Source organism: Xyrauchen texanus, chromosome 31 (genome assembly GCF_025860055.1).
Source record: "Xyrauchen texanus isolate HMW12.3.18 chromosome 31, RBS_HiC_50CHRs, whole genome shotgun sequence".
NCBI classification, from domain to species: Eukaryota; Metazoa; Chordata; class Actinopteri; order Cypriniformes; family Catostomidae; genus Xyrauchen; species Xyrauchen texanus.
Window position 1 is genome coordinate 35,513,621 of NC_068306.1, and position 15,221 is coordinate 35,528,841.

Here is a 15,221-nt window from a genome sequence, read left to right on the forward strand (position 1 = left end):
AAACTAGCTCCATCTCCAACAAATACTATACAATCTAAAATATAAGCAATAGCATACCTATTCCCAGCATGGACTCTAAGTATAGATATAAAGTCTCCTGCTTTGGTTAAACACATCATCATTGAGCGATTCACCAGAGCAGCCGGTCAAATGTGAACGTGCAGGCTAGCATGATCCGTTTTACCGTAAACCACTATATATTCACCGTAATCCAGTGAGCCGGATCGATCTCAGAACTCAAGTCAGCTTCTCCGTGATTAGACCGCGAAACCTCTTCAGTGGCTTGAATGATAAAGAGCCAATAACCCATTTCACTTGAACATAAGCAGATGAGTAGAGTACGTCCTGCCACAACGTTTTTTCTCTGTCAGCGACATGGCCGTGCAGAAATGAGTCCAGAATGATCGCACTTCATCTGCGGTTATACGATTCTCTTTTACGCCATTTAAGAGTCATTGACTTTTATTAGGCACATGGACAATAGGCATTATGGCTGACATCGCATGAAACTGTATTTAACGCTATTCATGTCCGTTTTGTTCTTCATATTGCGACTGATCGTGGAGTGTGAGAATGTGTGCGCGCGTTTATTAGGCGGATTGTGAGTGTGGAAAGTCTCGAGGGTCTTCTCTGTAAAACATCTCAAACATAACTGAGGAGTCATTTTAAAACTCTTTAGAAGGTCAGTCTGGTCTCAACTCACAACTTTCAACTTTCAGCTCAAAAACGGAGGTAAGGGTGTATAATTTGGCTACATCGTTAGATTAAGTCTGTAGATTGCGTCATTTGATCTGTAACAATCCTGCATATTACTACATACTAGTTACTTCATAACAGGTCTCACCTTTAAATAATCTCTTTATTTATTATAATGCATCATATCTGTAGATTAAAGAGTTTTTATTCAGAATATGATCTTAGTCAATTGCTTGGCATGTCTTTACATCCAAACACTAGGATCTGAAAGTGCAATCTTTGAGAGTTTGGCAAACTTTAAGTTATAAAATAGTGGTTTTATAAGGGTAAACCCATAAAAATGGTTGAAAAAAACAAAAACAATAATAAGATAATTATGCGGGTGCTTTGTTATTAATTGCAAGTTTAGTGTTTCTAATCTAGCTCTTAAACCATATGATGAATTTGAATTCCTTTCAGAATTGACGAGAGATTTTCAGGAATACATTTTTGTCTTGATCAGCAGATATATGAAAGTCTGATGCAATATACTTATTTATATTTAGAAATATACTTATACCTTTAAATTGAACGATTCACGGATTCACCATACAGTGTTTTTGTCCAGCCACATTAGTAATATTGAAGGTATCCAAATAGTTTTGTAATGTGTTGGGAAAAGAATGCTTTAATTGATATACTGTTTTTTTTAAAGAAAATGTTTTAAGAGCATTCACGTGTAAATAGAAACAGTTGTTTTTATTGGTGGAAGTGATAGGGATTTGCTGATGTTCTGTAGCGGTTGAACAGTTCAGGCACATGCAGATGTAACGTTAGGCAGATCCTCTAGAATTATTCTAGAAGATGTCGTCATCTTTCCCATGCTTTCACTACAGAAGCCTGTTGAGACTGTAGAAGTTACTCTGATTTACTCTACTAATAAACTAACGAACTAAAACCAACTAAAACAGATTAACTAAAAACTTCCTCTGTTGAATTAAAGGAATATTCCTGGCTCAATACAAGTTCAACTCCATCTACAAACTCCATCTACAGTACAGCATTTGTGGATGTTGGTTACCACAAGCATTTATTTTGACTCATCCCTCTTCTTTAAAAATAAATAAAATAAAATAAAAATCTGTTACAGTTGAGGCACTTACAATGGAAGTTAATGGGGCTAGCATTGAACACTTAAATCATGTTTCCACGGATATGTTTTGTGGCTATACTTTTGGAACAGTGAGAATTTTAACTTTGAAAAATTGGCCCCTCATGCACTTCCACTCTAACTGCCTCGCTACTACCCAGATTTTTGCTTTTTTTTTTAAAGGGAAAAGAAAAGGAGGGATGAGTCAAAAAAAATTACGTCACAAATGCTGTTGATTGAGTTCAACTTGTTCTGAACCCCTAATTTTCCTTTAATGTGCTGAAGTATAAACTCAGCTGAATTCCAAACACTGTACAGATGGACTATATCATTGTTCAAGTGTAAATGTGTCTGATTTTCACCCTAAAGTAAAAATTCGAAGGTCTTGACCTTCTCGACTGAATCTACAAAATTAAAATTATACAACAATGCCATAATTTTGAATCTGTCAGGTTATTCTTACGAAACATGGCAAGAAAATGCCCTGTCCAATATTAACCCATAATAAAAAAAAAAAGGACAAATAAGAAATTGTATTTTGCTTATAGAAAATGAAGCCTTTTTATTTTTTTTTGAGCCATTAAGATTTTTATGTTTATTATTTTTATATTTTCACTGTTATTGTTTTCACGTCATTTATGCACATTTTAGCCCAGGATTCTTATTACTGCGACACGAAAAAAGATGGTCATATTATATTCTCATTACTGCAAAATGATATAGGCCTATTGTTAAAATTGTGGACTATTTTATACATCATTGCATTACTCCCATGCGTCCGCCTTTCGTTTTTTCTGATTTTAATTTAAGAACACATTGTACAACTGTTATACAGTATAAATGACTGTTGCGGTAGTGAGAATCTTCATTAAAAACAATAGAATTAGTAAAAGTGAAATTTACAGTAGTAAGAATTGGGGGGGAAATGTGTTTAAGTGTCCTTAAAATAATGCAACAATTCAAAAAAGCTTAATGGTCCTAAATGAAGATTTTATTTTCAAAAAAGTTTACATTTTTATTTTTATGGATTGATTTGAGGGTAAAATTGACCTAGACATTTTCCTGACAGGTTATGTAAGAATCACCCTGTTGAAAATCATAAGAATTAATTTTAATGACCAAAGACATATGTGACAGGTAATAAGTCATGTTTAGCATTGACACATTTTGCATGCAACACCCTGTTACCGCATTTTTAAAGCCATTACAAAAAAAACGAAACATTCCTTAAAATTTTGAGAGTTTTTCTACAGCATGGCAGGAAGAATGGAGACGTAATCTTATTCAGTTTTCTCAGATTTTTACACAAATTGTAATATAGCAACTAATATAGCACTATTGTGGCTAGTTTAATTAAGTGAATTATGGAACCCTGTAAAGATACTTGCAACACTGTTACTTACTCATTCTGGTGTATTTGTTTTATATATATATATATATATATATATATATATATAAGTTTAGAATTGTTTTTATTGATAGAAAAATACAAAATCACATCAACAACTATATTTGAGATTTTTTTAGATATATACATTTCAGAAAATTACAACCTCATATAATAAATAGAAGATAAAGCAGCTTGTACAGGCCTAACATTTTGTGTGACCTCTTGCACCTTTTGTTGCCTATTTGTTGAAATATATACATATATATATATATATATATATATATATATATATATATATATATATATATATATATATATATATATATATATATTATTATTTTCATTTTTTTTAGTTTCTGGAAAAGTATCATTAACACAAACAGGAACAGCTGAAGACAGTCAGCTTTTTAAATCGACACTAGATGTAAATACCATCTGAACTCCTGATGTTTAGGGACTAAATTGAATCTGGCTTTGTATAGTTGTTTAATGGCAAAATTTAGTTCCTAGCTTAGTAGCGCAAGTTTTTCTTAAAGTGGAAAACTATTTTTAAGGTGGATGCTCTTAGTGGTTTCCATTAAGATCTGTGATCAAGTCATTTCACCCACTCCTGGTTCAGTTGATACTTTGCTGATGATATAGCATCTGACTTTGGCAGGTTAAATTCTCTGACAGTAATGACTGGTCATTAGGGAGGTTAGTGAGTTCCCTCCCTCACGTTCATACTGAAGAGTTTGCTGTTTGTGACTCTGACAATTTCCATTTACACTACTGTGATTCACTATTAGCAAAAGATGCTATTCCCCAGAAATTGTGTAATGTGTTAATACCGAAAACTGCCTTAGAGATGGGACTTTGTTTGAATCCCAAACCAGTAAAAGTAATGCTTTGAAAATCTTTAGCTAGAGATGGGAATCGAAAAAAATGTTAACATTTCCATTTCTGATTCCAATTTCTCTCCCATTTGGATTCCTGGTTCCATTTATGATTCTTAATTCTTAGGAAGAAATATTTGGGCAGGAGGACACATATCTTACAGTGAGAATAATCCAGAAAGCTTTCCAACTGAAGTGTTTTTTATTCACTGAAAAGAACTGGCTCATAAGAGTCATTAGTTTGGGAACTGTATGCTGCAGAAGCTCAAAATTGCATGTTCAAGACCGTTAACTGAACCAAAAGCAATTAAAAACATATGGTTTGTGTATATATATATATATATATATATATATATATATGTATATATGTATATGTATGTATATATATATATATATATATATATATATATATATATATATATATATATATATTAGGGCTGAAACAATTAGTTGATGTTATTGACAACGTTGATGTTGTCTGGCATAAAACAAACTTTTATGTTGTCGAATAGTTGTTTGATGTCATTTAATGTAACATTAGATCGTACGCAACTCTAATGATGGCGCGAGAGGAGTACATCAGCTCACGCCCGATTGAGGAAAGCAACCCTCTACGATCATATTGCAGAAAGAATCATCATTGGTTAGTACATTTTTATTTTTACCGCCAGACTATTGACGACTTGTAAGCATAATGTAACTAAAAAATATATTAAGCAAACTGAGAGAGGGGGCCTCGTCATATATATTCATGCAATATAGTATATTGTAAATATTTTAGATTTTGCTTTATGATTTTAATAACATTTAATCGCTTTTTTTTAAATGTATAAACTTCACATTCTATCAATTTATATGATGTCATGAAATCGCATTTTACAAGCTGTTGTCACTGTTTGAAATTTTGTACACATTTTTTAACAAAACAATTCACAAGGTAGGAACCTAATTATGAAAATTAGGGGTCACGATTGTGAAATTTGGCTGACAATTAATTGTCAAACAAATAACTGTGATTATGACAATTAATTGCCTGTTTTAGGGCTATGATGATTAATTGTTTGTTTTAGGTGTTTTACGAATATGACAATTAATTACCATACAATCTCACTATGTGTGCTTCATGCACCCAACATAGTAATTTATACAAATTTGGCTTGGGTCATATAATAAATTAAGGGTATATGATTTCCTTTTCAGGCTTCAAAAACATACGAATGCCAGTCAAATATAAAAGTATAACATTTAAAATAATTAAAATAATATTTTAATCATCAAAAGTTTTCTAAATAACTAAAATATATCTCTCTTATTTGTCCGATTTACTTTTGATCCATTTGACTTTTTCAATATTTTGTTTTATTTTGCTTCTTTTGTAACTGTATATCTATTATATTATATTAGCAAAATATTTCTGCCTTAAATTCTTGACTTTCACACATTATTTTAAGGCTCACTGATTAACTCATGAAGGAAGACTTTGAGATTGTGTTTCTTGCATTTGATCATCTCCACAAAAATAGAGCATCTCCTCTGTCTCACTGCGTGTTATTATCACTGTGTGAACTCCCAATGACCACAGACATTTGCTATTACCTGGCCGTTAAGTGAAACTGGAGTGCTTTGCGTTCATAAAATACATTTTAATATTTTCACAGGAGTTTGGCACAAGCCATGCACATCAGAGTATTTGAGAAGTGGTTCATCTTCACACACTCTCAAGAGAGCTGCTCTTGTCCTCGGTGCGGTTCCCTGAGATGCTCGGAGTTCAACTGAATGAGACACAAGTGCTTTTTCCTGCGCACTCATGAGACAGCACGCAGGGAAATACGAGGCTGAATCCAGCTTCTTAATCAACTGCTTTTTATTCAGTAAAGGGCCTCTGTGCTTCGACACTACACAACTTGTTGCCAGTGGCTAAAAACAGACGATTTTTGATCGCATAGTGCAAAATTTACTCGCATATTCGAGTGATTTACTCACAATGTAGAGGGCTAGAGAGGAAGACGATAACTCACAGCATTCTAAACTTTCCAAACAGCTTCAGGTGATTTAGATCACAAAGTATGAGTAAATTATAAAAAAATGCAAAATAAGTAAATACAGAAGCACTCTCGTTATGAAATGAAGCGGAGTCGGATCTGCTGTTCCTCTCAAGCAAAACTTGTGCGTCGACTGTCTTTAAAGGAATCAGCCTGGCATTACATCGTAAATACATCTTTTATTACAGTTCAAATAATAAGGAAGCAGGTCATGTAAATAACTATGCATTTATAATATTTGAACACATTTATTAGTAAAATGAGACCCAATGTTTTATTTTTTTTATACTTTTACTCCTGTAAGGAAGTCAGCAGCTGTTTCTTGACCAGTTTGTGCTTAAACACCTAAGGGCTTATGTAGAGACCATGCCCTACTTGTCTCTGTCTTTGGTTGCACACGGGTGTAACCCACATTTGGACACTTGCAAATCCATATTAAGCATTGACTGTTGCCTGCCCTACAACATCTAGTAAAATCTGTTTTTACACAGCCACTGGAATCTTCAAAGTTTGAACCTTAATTTAAATCAAGTGCCATATATAGTAGCATATGCGCACATTGCTAAATGTCTGTTCGGTTTCTTTGTAGGTCTTGCTTCACAATGGCAACATTTCTGTTGAAAACGGCACTGGCTCTGTTGTGCCTCTTTTCAGCCACAAAAGCTGAAGTCTTCACATCAATCGGTAAGCATATATTGTTCTATTTAAAGGGATAGTTCACCCAAAAATTACATTTATCTCACCATTTATACACACTCATGCCATACCAAATGTGTATGACTTTCTCTCTTCTGCAAAACACATACAAAGATTTGTAGGTCCATACAATGCAAGTGAATGGTGATCACAAGTTTGAATCGCCTAAAGGCATCATAAAAGTCATCCATATGACTCCAGTGGTTAAATCCATGTCTTCAGAAGTGATATTATTGGTGTGAGTGAGAAAAAGATCGTCTCGGGTTACTTAACTGTAACCCCTGTTCCCTGATAAAACGAGATGCTGCGCTGATTTAGCGCTTTGGGAACGTCTTTAGGAGTGACCAGCTGTGAATATGTGTGCAACATGTCAATGAAATTGACTAGAATTTGTAGCCTCCGCCGTTGACATTATCAGGATGCGCTCGTACATGGGCTAAAAATAAATGCGCCTTAGGCGCATCGTCAGGTATTTTGTCTGAAGAGCAATCCTGGGGCATCCTCAGTGCGGCAATGAAGCGCAGCATCTCGTTCCGCTTTTATCAGGGAACAGGGGTTACAGTTACGTAACCCGATATGTTCCCTATCAAAAAGCTACACTTTGATGCTGCACTGATTTAGCGCTTGAACGAGAATACCCACGCCGCCTCACTGCGGATGTCTGGACCCCTTACGGTTGTGTAGTTGTGCTCACAAGAGCACGAGAGATCTCAGACATGATCTTGTGATGTAGACTCAAGGACATAAGAGCCCAGAGTGGCATGAACATCCAAACTATAGAATCTTATGAATGTATGCGGAGAGTACCAGACTGCCACATTACAAAAATGTTGCAGAGGGACAGCTCTGGCCAAAGCTTTAGAGGAGGCGACCCCTCTGGTAGAGTGAGCCCTGATACCTACTGTTGAAGCTTGACGTGCACCTCGTAGGCCAGGACAAATGCATACCTCACCCAATGTGACATAGTTTGCTTGGTGGCTGCCGCCCCTTTGTTACGGCCCCCATAACAAAGGAATAGTTTACGCCACTGGCTAGTCCGGTGGACATAAGTCTGAAGGGCACAGACTGGACACAGTCCGTGAAGTCTTTCCTGCTCCGGCATTGTAAACGGCGGGGAGCAGAAAACTTCAAGAGTGACCAGATGTACGAAAAGGAACTTTAGGCAGGTAGTCAGGATGAGGGTGCAATATTTCTTTAGCGAGGTAATTGCCATAAGATAAACCATCTTGAGAGTCAAAAGTTTATCAGAACCTGACTCTAGAGTTTCAAAGGGGGTGTCAACCAGACCCTCAAGGACTATTGCTAAGTCCCATGAAGGGATCCTAGTCCTAGCAAGAGGTATCAATCTCATGGCTCCACGAAAGTAGCGAGCAAGCAGAGGATGTTTCCCCAACGGCATTACGTCAATCAAAGCATGGCAAGCCGATAGAGCGGCCACATAAACCCTTGGAGTGGCGGGGCATGTGCCTGCTGATAATTTTTTCTGCAGAAAGTCCAGAACTGAAGCAATCTGGCAGTTAACTGGATCGGGCCAGGGATTAAATATTGTCCCCTGCACCTGGGACAGAAGGTCCTTCATGCCCGGAATCACCCAAGGTGAGCCATTGAGGAGAGACATTATCTCCGAGAACCATACCCTGTTCGGCCAATACCGCGCTATCAGTAAGAGGCAGGACCCTTGCTGGCGAACTCTGGCCAATGAAACCAGAGGAAACTCATACAGGCGCACTCTCGGCCATGTATGTGCCATCGCGTCCAGACCCGGGGGGGGGGGGCTGGGTGACTCAGAGAGAAGTAGAGGGGACATTGCGCTGTCTGTTGGGAGGCGAAGAGGTCCACTTCTGCTCTGTAAAATCTCCACCAGATTTGTTCCACTACCTTGGAGTGGAGTTTCCACTCCCCCGTCTGTATTTTCTGTGAGGACAGTAAATCTGCTCCCACATTAAGATATAAATGGGATATAAACTGCCCTGATTGACAGGAGCTTGCCCTGGGCCCCAAAGAGAATCTGCCTGACAGTCTGTTCAGCTGGCGTGAACGTAGACCTCCTTGAGGGTTTATGTAAAAGACTACTGTTGTGTTGTCCACCCGCACAAGGACATGGCAGCCTCTCAGATACTGGAGGAAGTATTTCAGAGCCAGAAATACAGCCATCAACTCGAGGCAGTTGATGTGCCAATCGAGCTGATGACCCTCCCATTCCCCTCGAGCTGGACGACCATATAAGACCGCTCCCTAGCCCGTCAGCGAGGCGTCTGTCATTAGCAACTTGCAACGGCAAGATGCACCTAGAGTGGGACTCAAAGTGAGGAACCAGGGTCTGAACCACATAGAAAGGGTTCCGAAGCACACGGCGCGTAACACTTATCAGCCTTTGGGGACTGGCCCTTGGATGAAATCCCCTGGATTTGTGCCACAACTGAAACGGTCTAATGTGCAGAAGGCCCAAAGGGATCACCGAGGACACAGATGCCATGAGACCTAGTATTCGTTGATACTGACGAACAGTGCAACCTTGGCCTAGCCTGACTTTGCTCAGGGTGTTCTGAATGGACACGATTCGAGCGGGAGACAATTGTGCCCGCATCATGATTGAATTCCATATGACCCTAGATAGGTAGTTTTCTGAGTGGGAGAGAGGATGCTTTTCTTGGCGTTGAGCCTCAACCCCAGAGAAACCAGATGAGCTAAGACGATATCCCTGTGCTGTAATGCCAGTTCATGTGACTGTGCTAGTATCAGCCAGTCGTCTATATAATTCAGAATGCGGATGCCCCGGAGTCGCGAAGGAGCCAGTGCTGCATCCATGCATTTTGTGAATGTGCGGGCTGAAAAGGCTAGGCCGAATGGAAGAACCCGATATTGGAAGGCTTCGCCCCCGAAAGCGAACATCAGGAACTTCCTGTGTTGTGGCAGAATTTCTATATGAAAGTATGCGTCCATAAGATCGATCGTGACCAACCAGTTCCGATGTTGGATTTGTGACATGACCGTCTTGACAGTTAGCATCTTGAACTTGAACGCCCTTAACCCTCTGGGGTCGACGGACGCGCCGGCTCGTCCTGCTGGATATTTTCGTCATTACAGCAGAAACAACTTAAAGTATTCCGTCATTTTGGGGCATACAGGTAAGTTTAAGACATCATTAAAGACTATAAAGGGTCTTATTTTATTTGTGTACACTCACAATAACAACAAAACCTTGTGCTTTTGTAAAATAAAGAAAATAAAAAGGGTGAGCGTTCAGCAGTCTCTGTTCACGAGCATATTTTTTAAACACGTCACAAAAATGAACTGAAACTCTGCGAATACTTAACACACAAACATGAAACATATGTTTAAGAAAGCTTAAAATGTCTACTTTTAAATAAAACAATTAACATTTAAAACAAATATTCTCCTCCAATGTAATCTGTATGAAACAAAGCGCTGTACATTTTTTACTGGCTTAGCTCATTACAGCTAATGTGATCACTCCCACCAGCAGAGCGCGCCATTCATACGCTAATGTGCTGAGACGATCAATGTGAATGTACACGCCCCCGACAGTGAGGTTTGATGTAAACACAATTCATTCATTTTTCTGCGCGTTTGTAACGTTACACAGGTGAGTAAACTCCAGGATATTAAGGAAGAGTTAACATTTTCTTCAGAAGAAGAGCGGGACTACGATGAACGTTTGTATTTTGAAGAGAGACTTGATCCAGCCAAGGATACAATTTTGGACGAGTAAGTCATTCAGTTTTCTTTAGCTGACATGCTATTTTATATAAACATGTTCATATTTTACTAGTGGGACTGTAAGGATTCAGAGAGTAATAAGCAAGTTTTAGTTACATTTAAATGCTGTTTCAGCTAAAGCAGGTATTTAAATTGTAATCTGTATGATATAAATATGATATGTAATATGGTATAAAAATAATATGAATGTTTAGAATATATGTTATCTAGTGTTTATGCTGCCTCATTATCATCAACATCAACAACATCATTATTATCATCAAATCGTGTGCTTGCAAATATGTGTTCAGGTTAAATGAGTAAAATGCACTTTAAATATGCCCATATTAGAAAATCAGCATATTATAATGATTTCTGAAGGATCATGTGACACTGAAGACTACAGTAATGAAAGATCACAAATTGCATTTTACAATGTATTTAAATAGAAAACTGTTCTTTTAAATTGTAAAAATAGTTCAAAATATCACTGTTTTTACTGTATTTTGGATCAAGTAAATGCAGTCTTGGTGAGCAGAAGAGACTTCTTTTAAACGGTAGTGTAGGTCTAAAATTAAGTAAAGTCTTTATTTAAAGAAAATGTACAGTCAGATTACTTCTTTTCAATGACTTAAAATTTTGTTATTTCAAAAACCATGCATAAACGTTATTTTCTCAAAAATACAAACCTGTACATACATGTTGCTCACATATTATTGTAGCCCAGTTTGTGCTGAATAAAGTGTTATCAGACTTTAGCCATTAATGTGTTTTTAAGCAACTGAAAAAAGCACAAATGTCAAGGCATGTCAAAACTTCTCCAGGGCCCAAAACACCCTCAGACCCCAGAGGGTTAATGAGCAATTCAAGCCTTGAAGGTCTAAAATCAAATGCAACCCCCAATACTTCTTGGGAACCAGGAAGTATCTGCTGTAGTAACCTGACTCTCTCTCTGGAAGGGTAACATGTTCTATGGCCCCTTTGACCAAGAGATTTTGCAGTTCTTTCCATAATAGACATGCTTGTTACGGTTTCACGGTAGTCCCGTGGGGGGCTACCCCCACATGGCTGGGTGCAAAGCCGTCAGGGCTTTCTCTTCTTCGAGATGACGGTCCTGAGGTCTTGCTTTAGGGGCTGCTGAGGGCGACGAGCCGATCCCCAGTCTCTACAAGGGGGAACGTGATTCGCCACACTCTGTTTTTGAGCCTCCCTTCTAGAAGGACCGGGACAGGGCTGGGCGGACGGTGGCCCCTCCCCCTGAGTGCGGCGAGGAAGTAATTGCCTGAAGGCTTACTCATGACTTTTCACCTCTTGAAACCTGGTTATAACCGTGTTCATAGAGTTACCAAATAAGCCAGAAGGTGAAATCGGGGCATCAAGGAGGAACACTTTGTCCTTGTCTCTGATGCCGAAAGGTTTAGCCATAAGTGTTTCTCTATGCTGACCAAAGCAGCCATAGCTCTGCGAAAGCCTCTTTTATCGACCGTACTACCCACACTTTCCTTTAAATTCCTTTAACAGGTCAGCCTGGTACACCTGCAACACTGCCATAGTGTGCAGGGCAGCACCTCCCTGACCTGCTGCCTGATAAAAAGCGTGGAGGTGGTCCTGCACGGCTTTGTGGGGAGAGTGGGTCTCTTTAAATATGATGCCGAGCCAGGCGAGAGATAACCCGCAAGTATCTCCTCTACTGGCGGCATCATGGAATATCCCCATGCCTCAGCACCCACGATAGTTGAATATGTCGACTTTGAGGGCACGAAGACACGGGATGTATTAGGTGTCCTCCATGAATGAGAAAACTCGTCATGGAGGTCATCAAATAAAGGAAGGGACTGATGTAGCGTTCCCTTCCTTTGGCCACCAGACAGAAATCTGTCTTCCAGTTTGGGGGTCTCTTGTTCGCGTGGCCAGTTTAGCTGTAGTCTGGCCACAGCCTGAATAACAACCTCGAGTAATTTCTCAGCCACTTTATTATCTCAGGAATGCCCAGATGTGGGTAGCTCAAAGCCCGCAGACTCAAGAGATTCAGCGTCCCCTTCATGAACCGAAGAGGCGCCGGAGGATCATGAGAAGGACGGGCTGGATCTGGGGAGAGAGCGAGCGATAGGGACGGACCCGTCTCTCGCTCCTCAGCCAGATCCATATGAGAGCCCCACGATGAAAGATTGGGTGCTGGCTCTCGGAAGCGAGACAAGTGCGAAGCATTTTGACTGAAACCAGATCGCAATGCTCGCACCCGCCCCGCCCCAACGCAAGAGCAGGGTTGAGAAGCACAACACACACAGAATGGTCTGAAGACAAAAGACCTGACAATGCTCCTGTGGCGCATCTATTTGTAGCCCCTTTACCGGCGCATCCTGATGATGTCAACGGCGGAGGCTATAAATTCTAGTCAATTTCATTGACGTGTTGCACACATATTCATAGCTGGTCACTCCTAAAGACGTTTCCAAAGTGCTAAATCAGCGCAGCATCAAAGTGTAGCTTTTTGATAGGGAATGATATTTAAGTCCTTTTTTCTATAAACCTTCACCTTTAACCAGCTCCTACCAGTAGGTGGTGATATACACGAAGAATTCAATAGCCCAAAAACCAAAGAAGAAAATTGTGGAAGTGAATGTGGGGACTGATAGTTCAAAAGTACTTAAATATTGTTCTGTTTCTTACCCACACTTATCATATCACTTCTGAAGACAAGTCTTATGGATTACTTTTATGCTGACTTTCACTTGCATTGTATGGACCTACAGATCTGAAATATTCTTCTAAAAATCTTAGCTTGCGTTCTACAGAAAAAATTAAGTTACACTCATCTGGGATGGGATGAGGGTGAGTAAACGATGAGACTGTTTATTTTGGGGTGAACTAATCCTTTTAAGTCTTCTGAATTCACCTTTTGTGTCTCACAAAAGAAAAAAGGCAAATTTGTTTGGAACGAGTGATGAGCATTTTTGTATGAGCTGTTCCTTTAATGGTTTATCTTAAAATGTAATATTTTCTATGAAATAGTTGATTTTGCTGAAGAACTGTGAAGTGTTCAACTCAACCAGTACTTAAATGAATGTGCCATATACTCCTATAATCGTTAATGCTGAACTTTTTTCACCTCCATCTATAGGCCAAATGACAGACCTGATATACACAGAGAGGGAGCTCGTTCAGTCTCTGAAAGAATACATCGATGCAGAGGAGTCCAAACTTGAAGCTGTGAAGAGGTGAATCTTTTGCAAAAGTAAATATTTTCTGAGTCTGAGTCATATAATTTATCTGTAGAACGGCACCCAAAACCATGACTCATTTGTGTGGCGATATGTTTTTGATTCCCTTTTCTGCAGCTGGGCTAAAAAACTGGATCTGTTGACACATGTGTCCACTTTGGACCCTGAAGGTTTCTTGGCTCACCCGGTGAACGCCTACAAGCTGATGAAGAGACTGAACACGGAGTGGTCTGAACTTGAGAACCTGGTGCTACAGGATCCTTCAGATGGTACATAGCTTTATCACAAAAGAGACAGCACAGCATTAAAGGGATAGTTCACCCAAAACTGAAAATTCAGAAGGACAGTCTAAGTCACTGCGCACTTTCATTGTGTAGAAAAATGAGCAGCATCAACATTCTTTGAAATTTCTTGTGTTCCATAGAAGAAAGTGGTACAGGTTTGGAACAACATGTGCTTTTAGTAAATTATTAAAGAGCTAACATTTCGGGTTGAACTATTCCTTTAATACCGGTTTGACTTCACATGAGTGGATGCATTCTCAACAATCCACATGTCAACGTGTTGCAACAAATGCTCACACAAGTTCACATTTAGGGTGAAAGAGTGCAGGCATGAGCAACTGCAATGATGGAAATATCTTCACAAATACTCATACACTGCTACTCTTTTTAACATGCAGAGAGCATTACATTCTCCCTGTATTATTATTAATAATAATAATAATAATAAAACTAGGTTTATACGTATACCGGTTTAATATTTAATGTAATTCAACAAGCAGCTCTTTGGATATCTCAATGTTATTTCATTTTTCTGGCAGTCTGGCATAGGAGGTTTTAAGATCATGCCAAAAGATAAAACAAGAATTTAGATTTCTGTACACGAGCAACCGCATCCCACACTACACCACGTTTTCATAACGCTAAAATCCCATCCAGATAAATTCCTATATTTTAAAGTCCTTCAATACATTTTTATGTGTAACCTCTCAAAGTTAAACTACATAGTTTATTTTGAAAAATTTTAAATATTAAAAACAAAAATCTGATGATGGCTAATTGATCTAATAGTTATGTAACTGTGGGTGGGACATTATCAATTTGATCAGTACAACAAAAAAAACAATGATGTATACACACTACAAAATTGTACTTGTGTCTTAAAATATATATCCAATTTTTTCACTTTGCAGTAATGAGAATGAGATTCTGCTGTTGTAGCCCATCTTCCAGTTACTGTCGCCTTGCCGTCAGCTCAAATCAGTCTGGTCATTCTCTGTTGACCTCTGTCATCAACAAGGCATTTCTGTCTGCAGAACTGCCGCTCACTGGATGTTTTTTTGTTTTTGGCACCATCTGAGTAAACTCTAGAGACTGTTGTGTGTGAAAATCCCAGGAGATCAGCAGTTGCAGAAATACTCAAACCAGCCCGACTGGCACCAATAATCAT

The 15,221-nt window shown here is 38.8% G+C and overlaps 1 protein-coding gene across 6 annotated transcripts in view; it reads left to right on the forward strand.

Moving 5' to 3' along the window:
* The first annotated feature begins 311 nt into the window (after positions 1–311).
* The window catches only part of LOC127625384 (prolyl 4-hydroxylase subunit alpha-2-like), a 51,553-nt gene continuing 36,643 nt past the window's right edge, over positions 312–15,221 (forward strand). For 2 of the 6 annotated variants that reach the window (XM_052100653.1, XM_052100652.1), the window contains exons 1-4: positions 4,636–4,733; positions 6,722–6,816; positions 13,670–13,766; positions 13,887–14,038. In XM_052100653.1, coding sequence (XP_051956613.1) covers positions 4,648–4,733; positions 6,722–6,816; positions 13,670–13,766; positions 13,887–14,038 — 430 coding nt within the window. In that variant the 5' untranslated portion in view covers positions 4,636–4,647. Of the gene's footprint in view, positions 339–367; positions 733–4,635; positions 4,734–5,748; positions 5,962–6,721; positions 6,817–13,669; positions 13,767–13,886; positions 14,039–15,221 lie in introns of those variants that run through there. The other 4 variants (XM_052100656.1, XM_052100658.1, XM_052100657.1 and 1 more) reach the window with 4 other exon arrangements.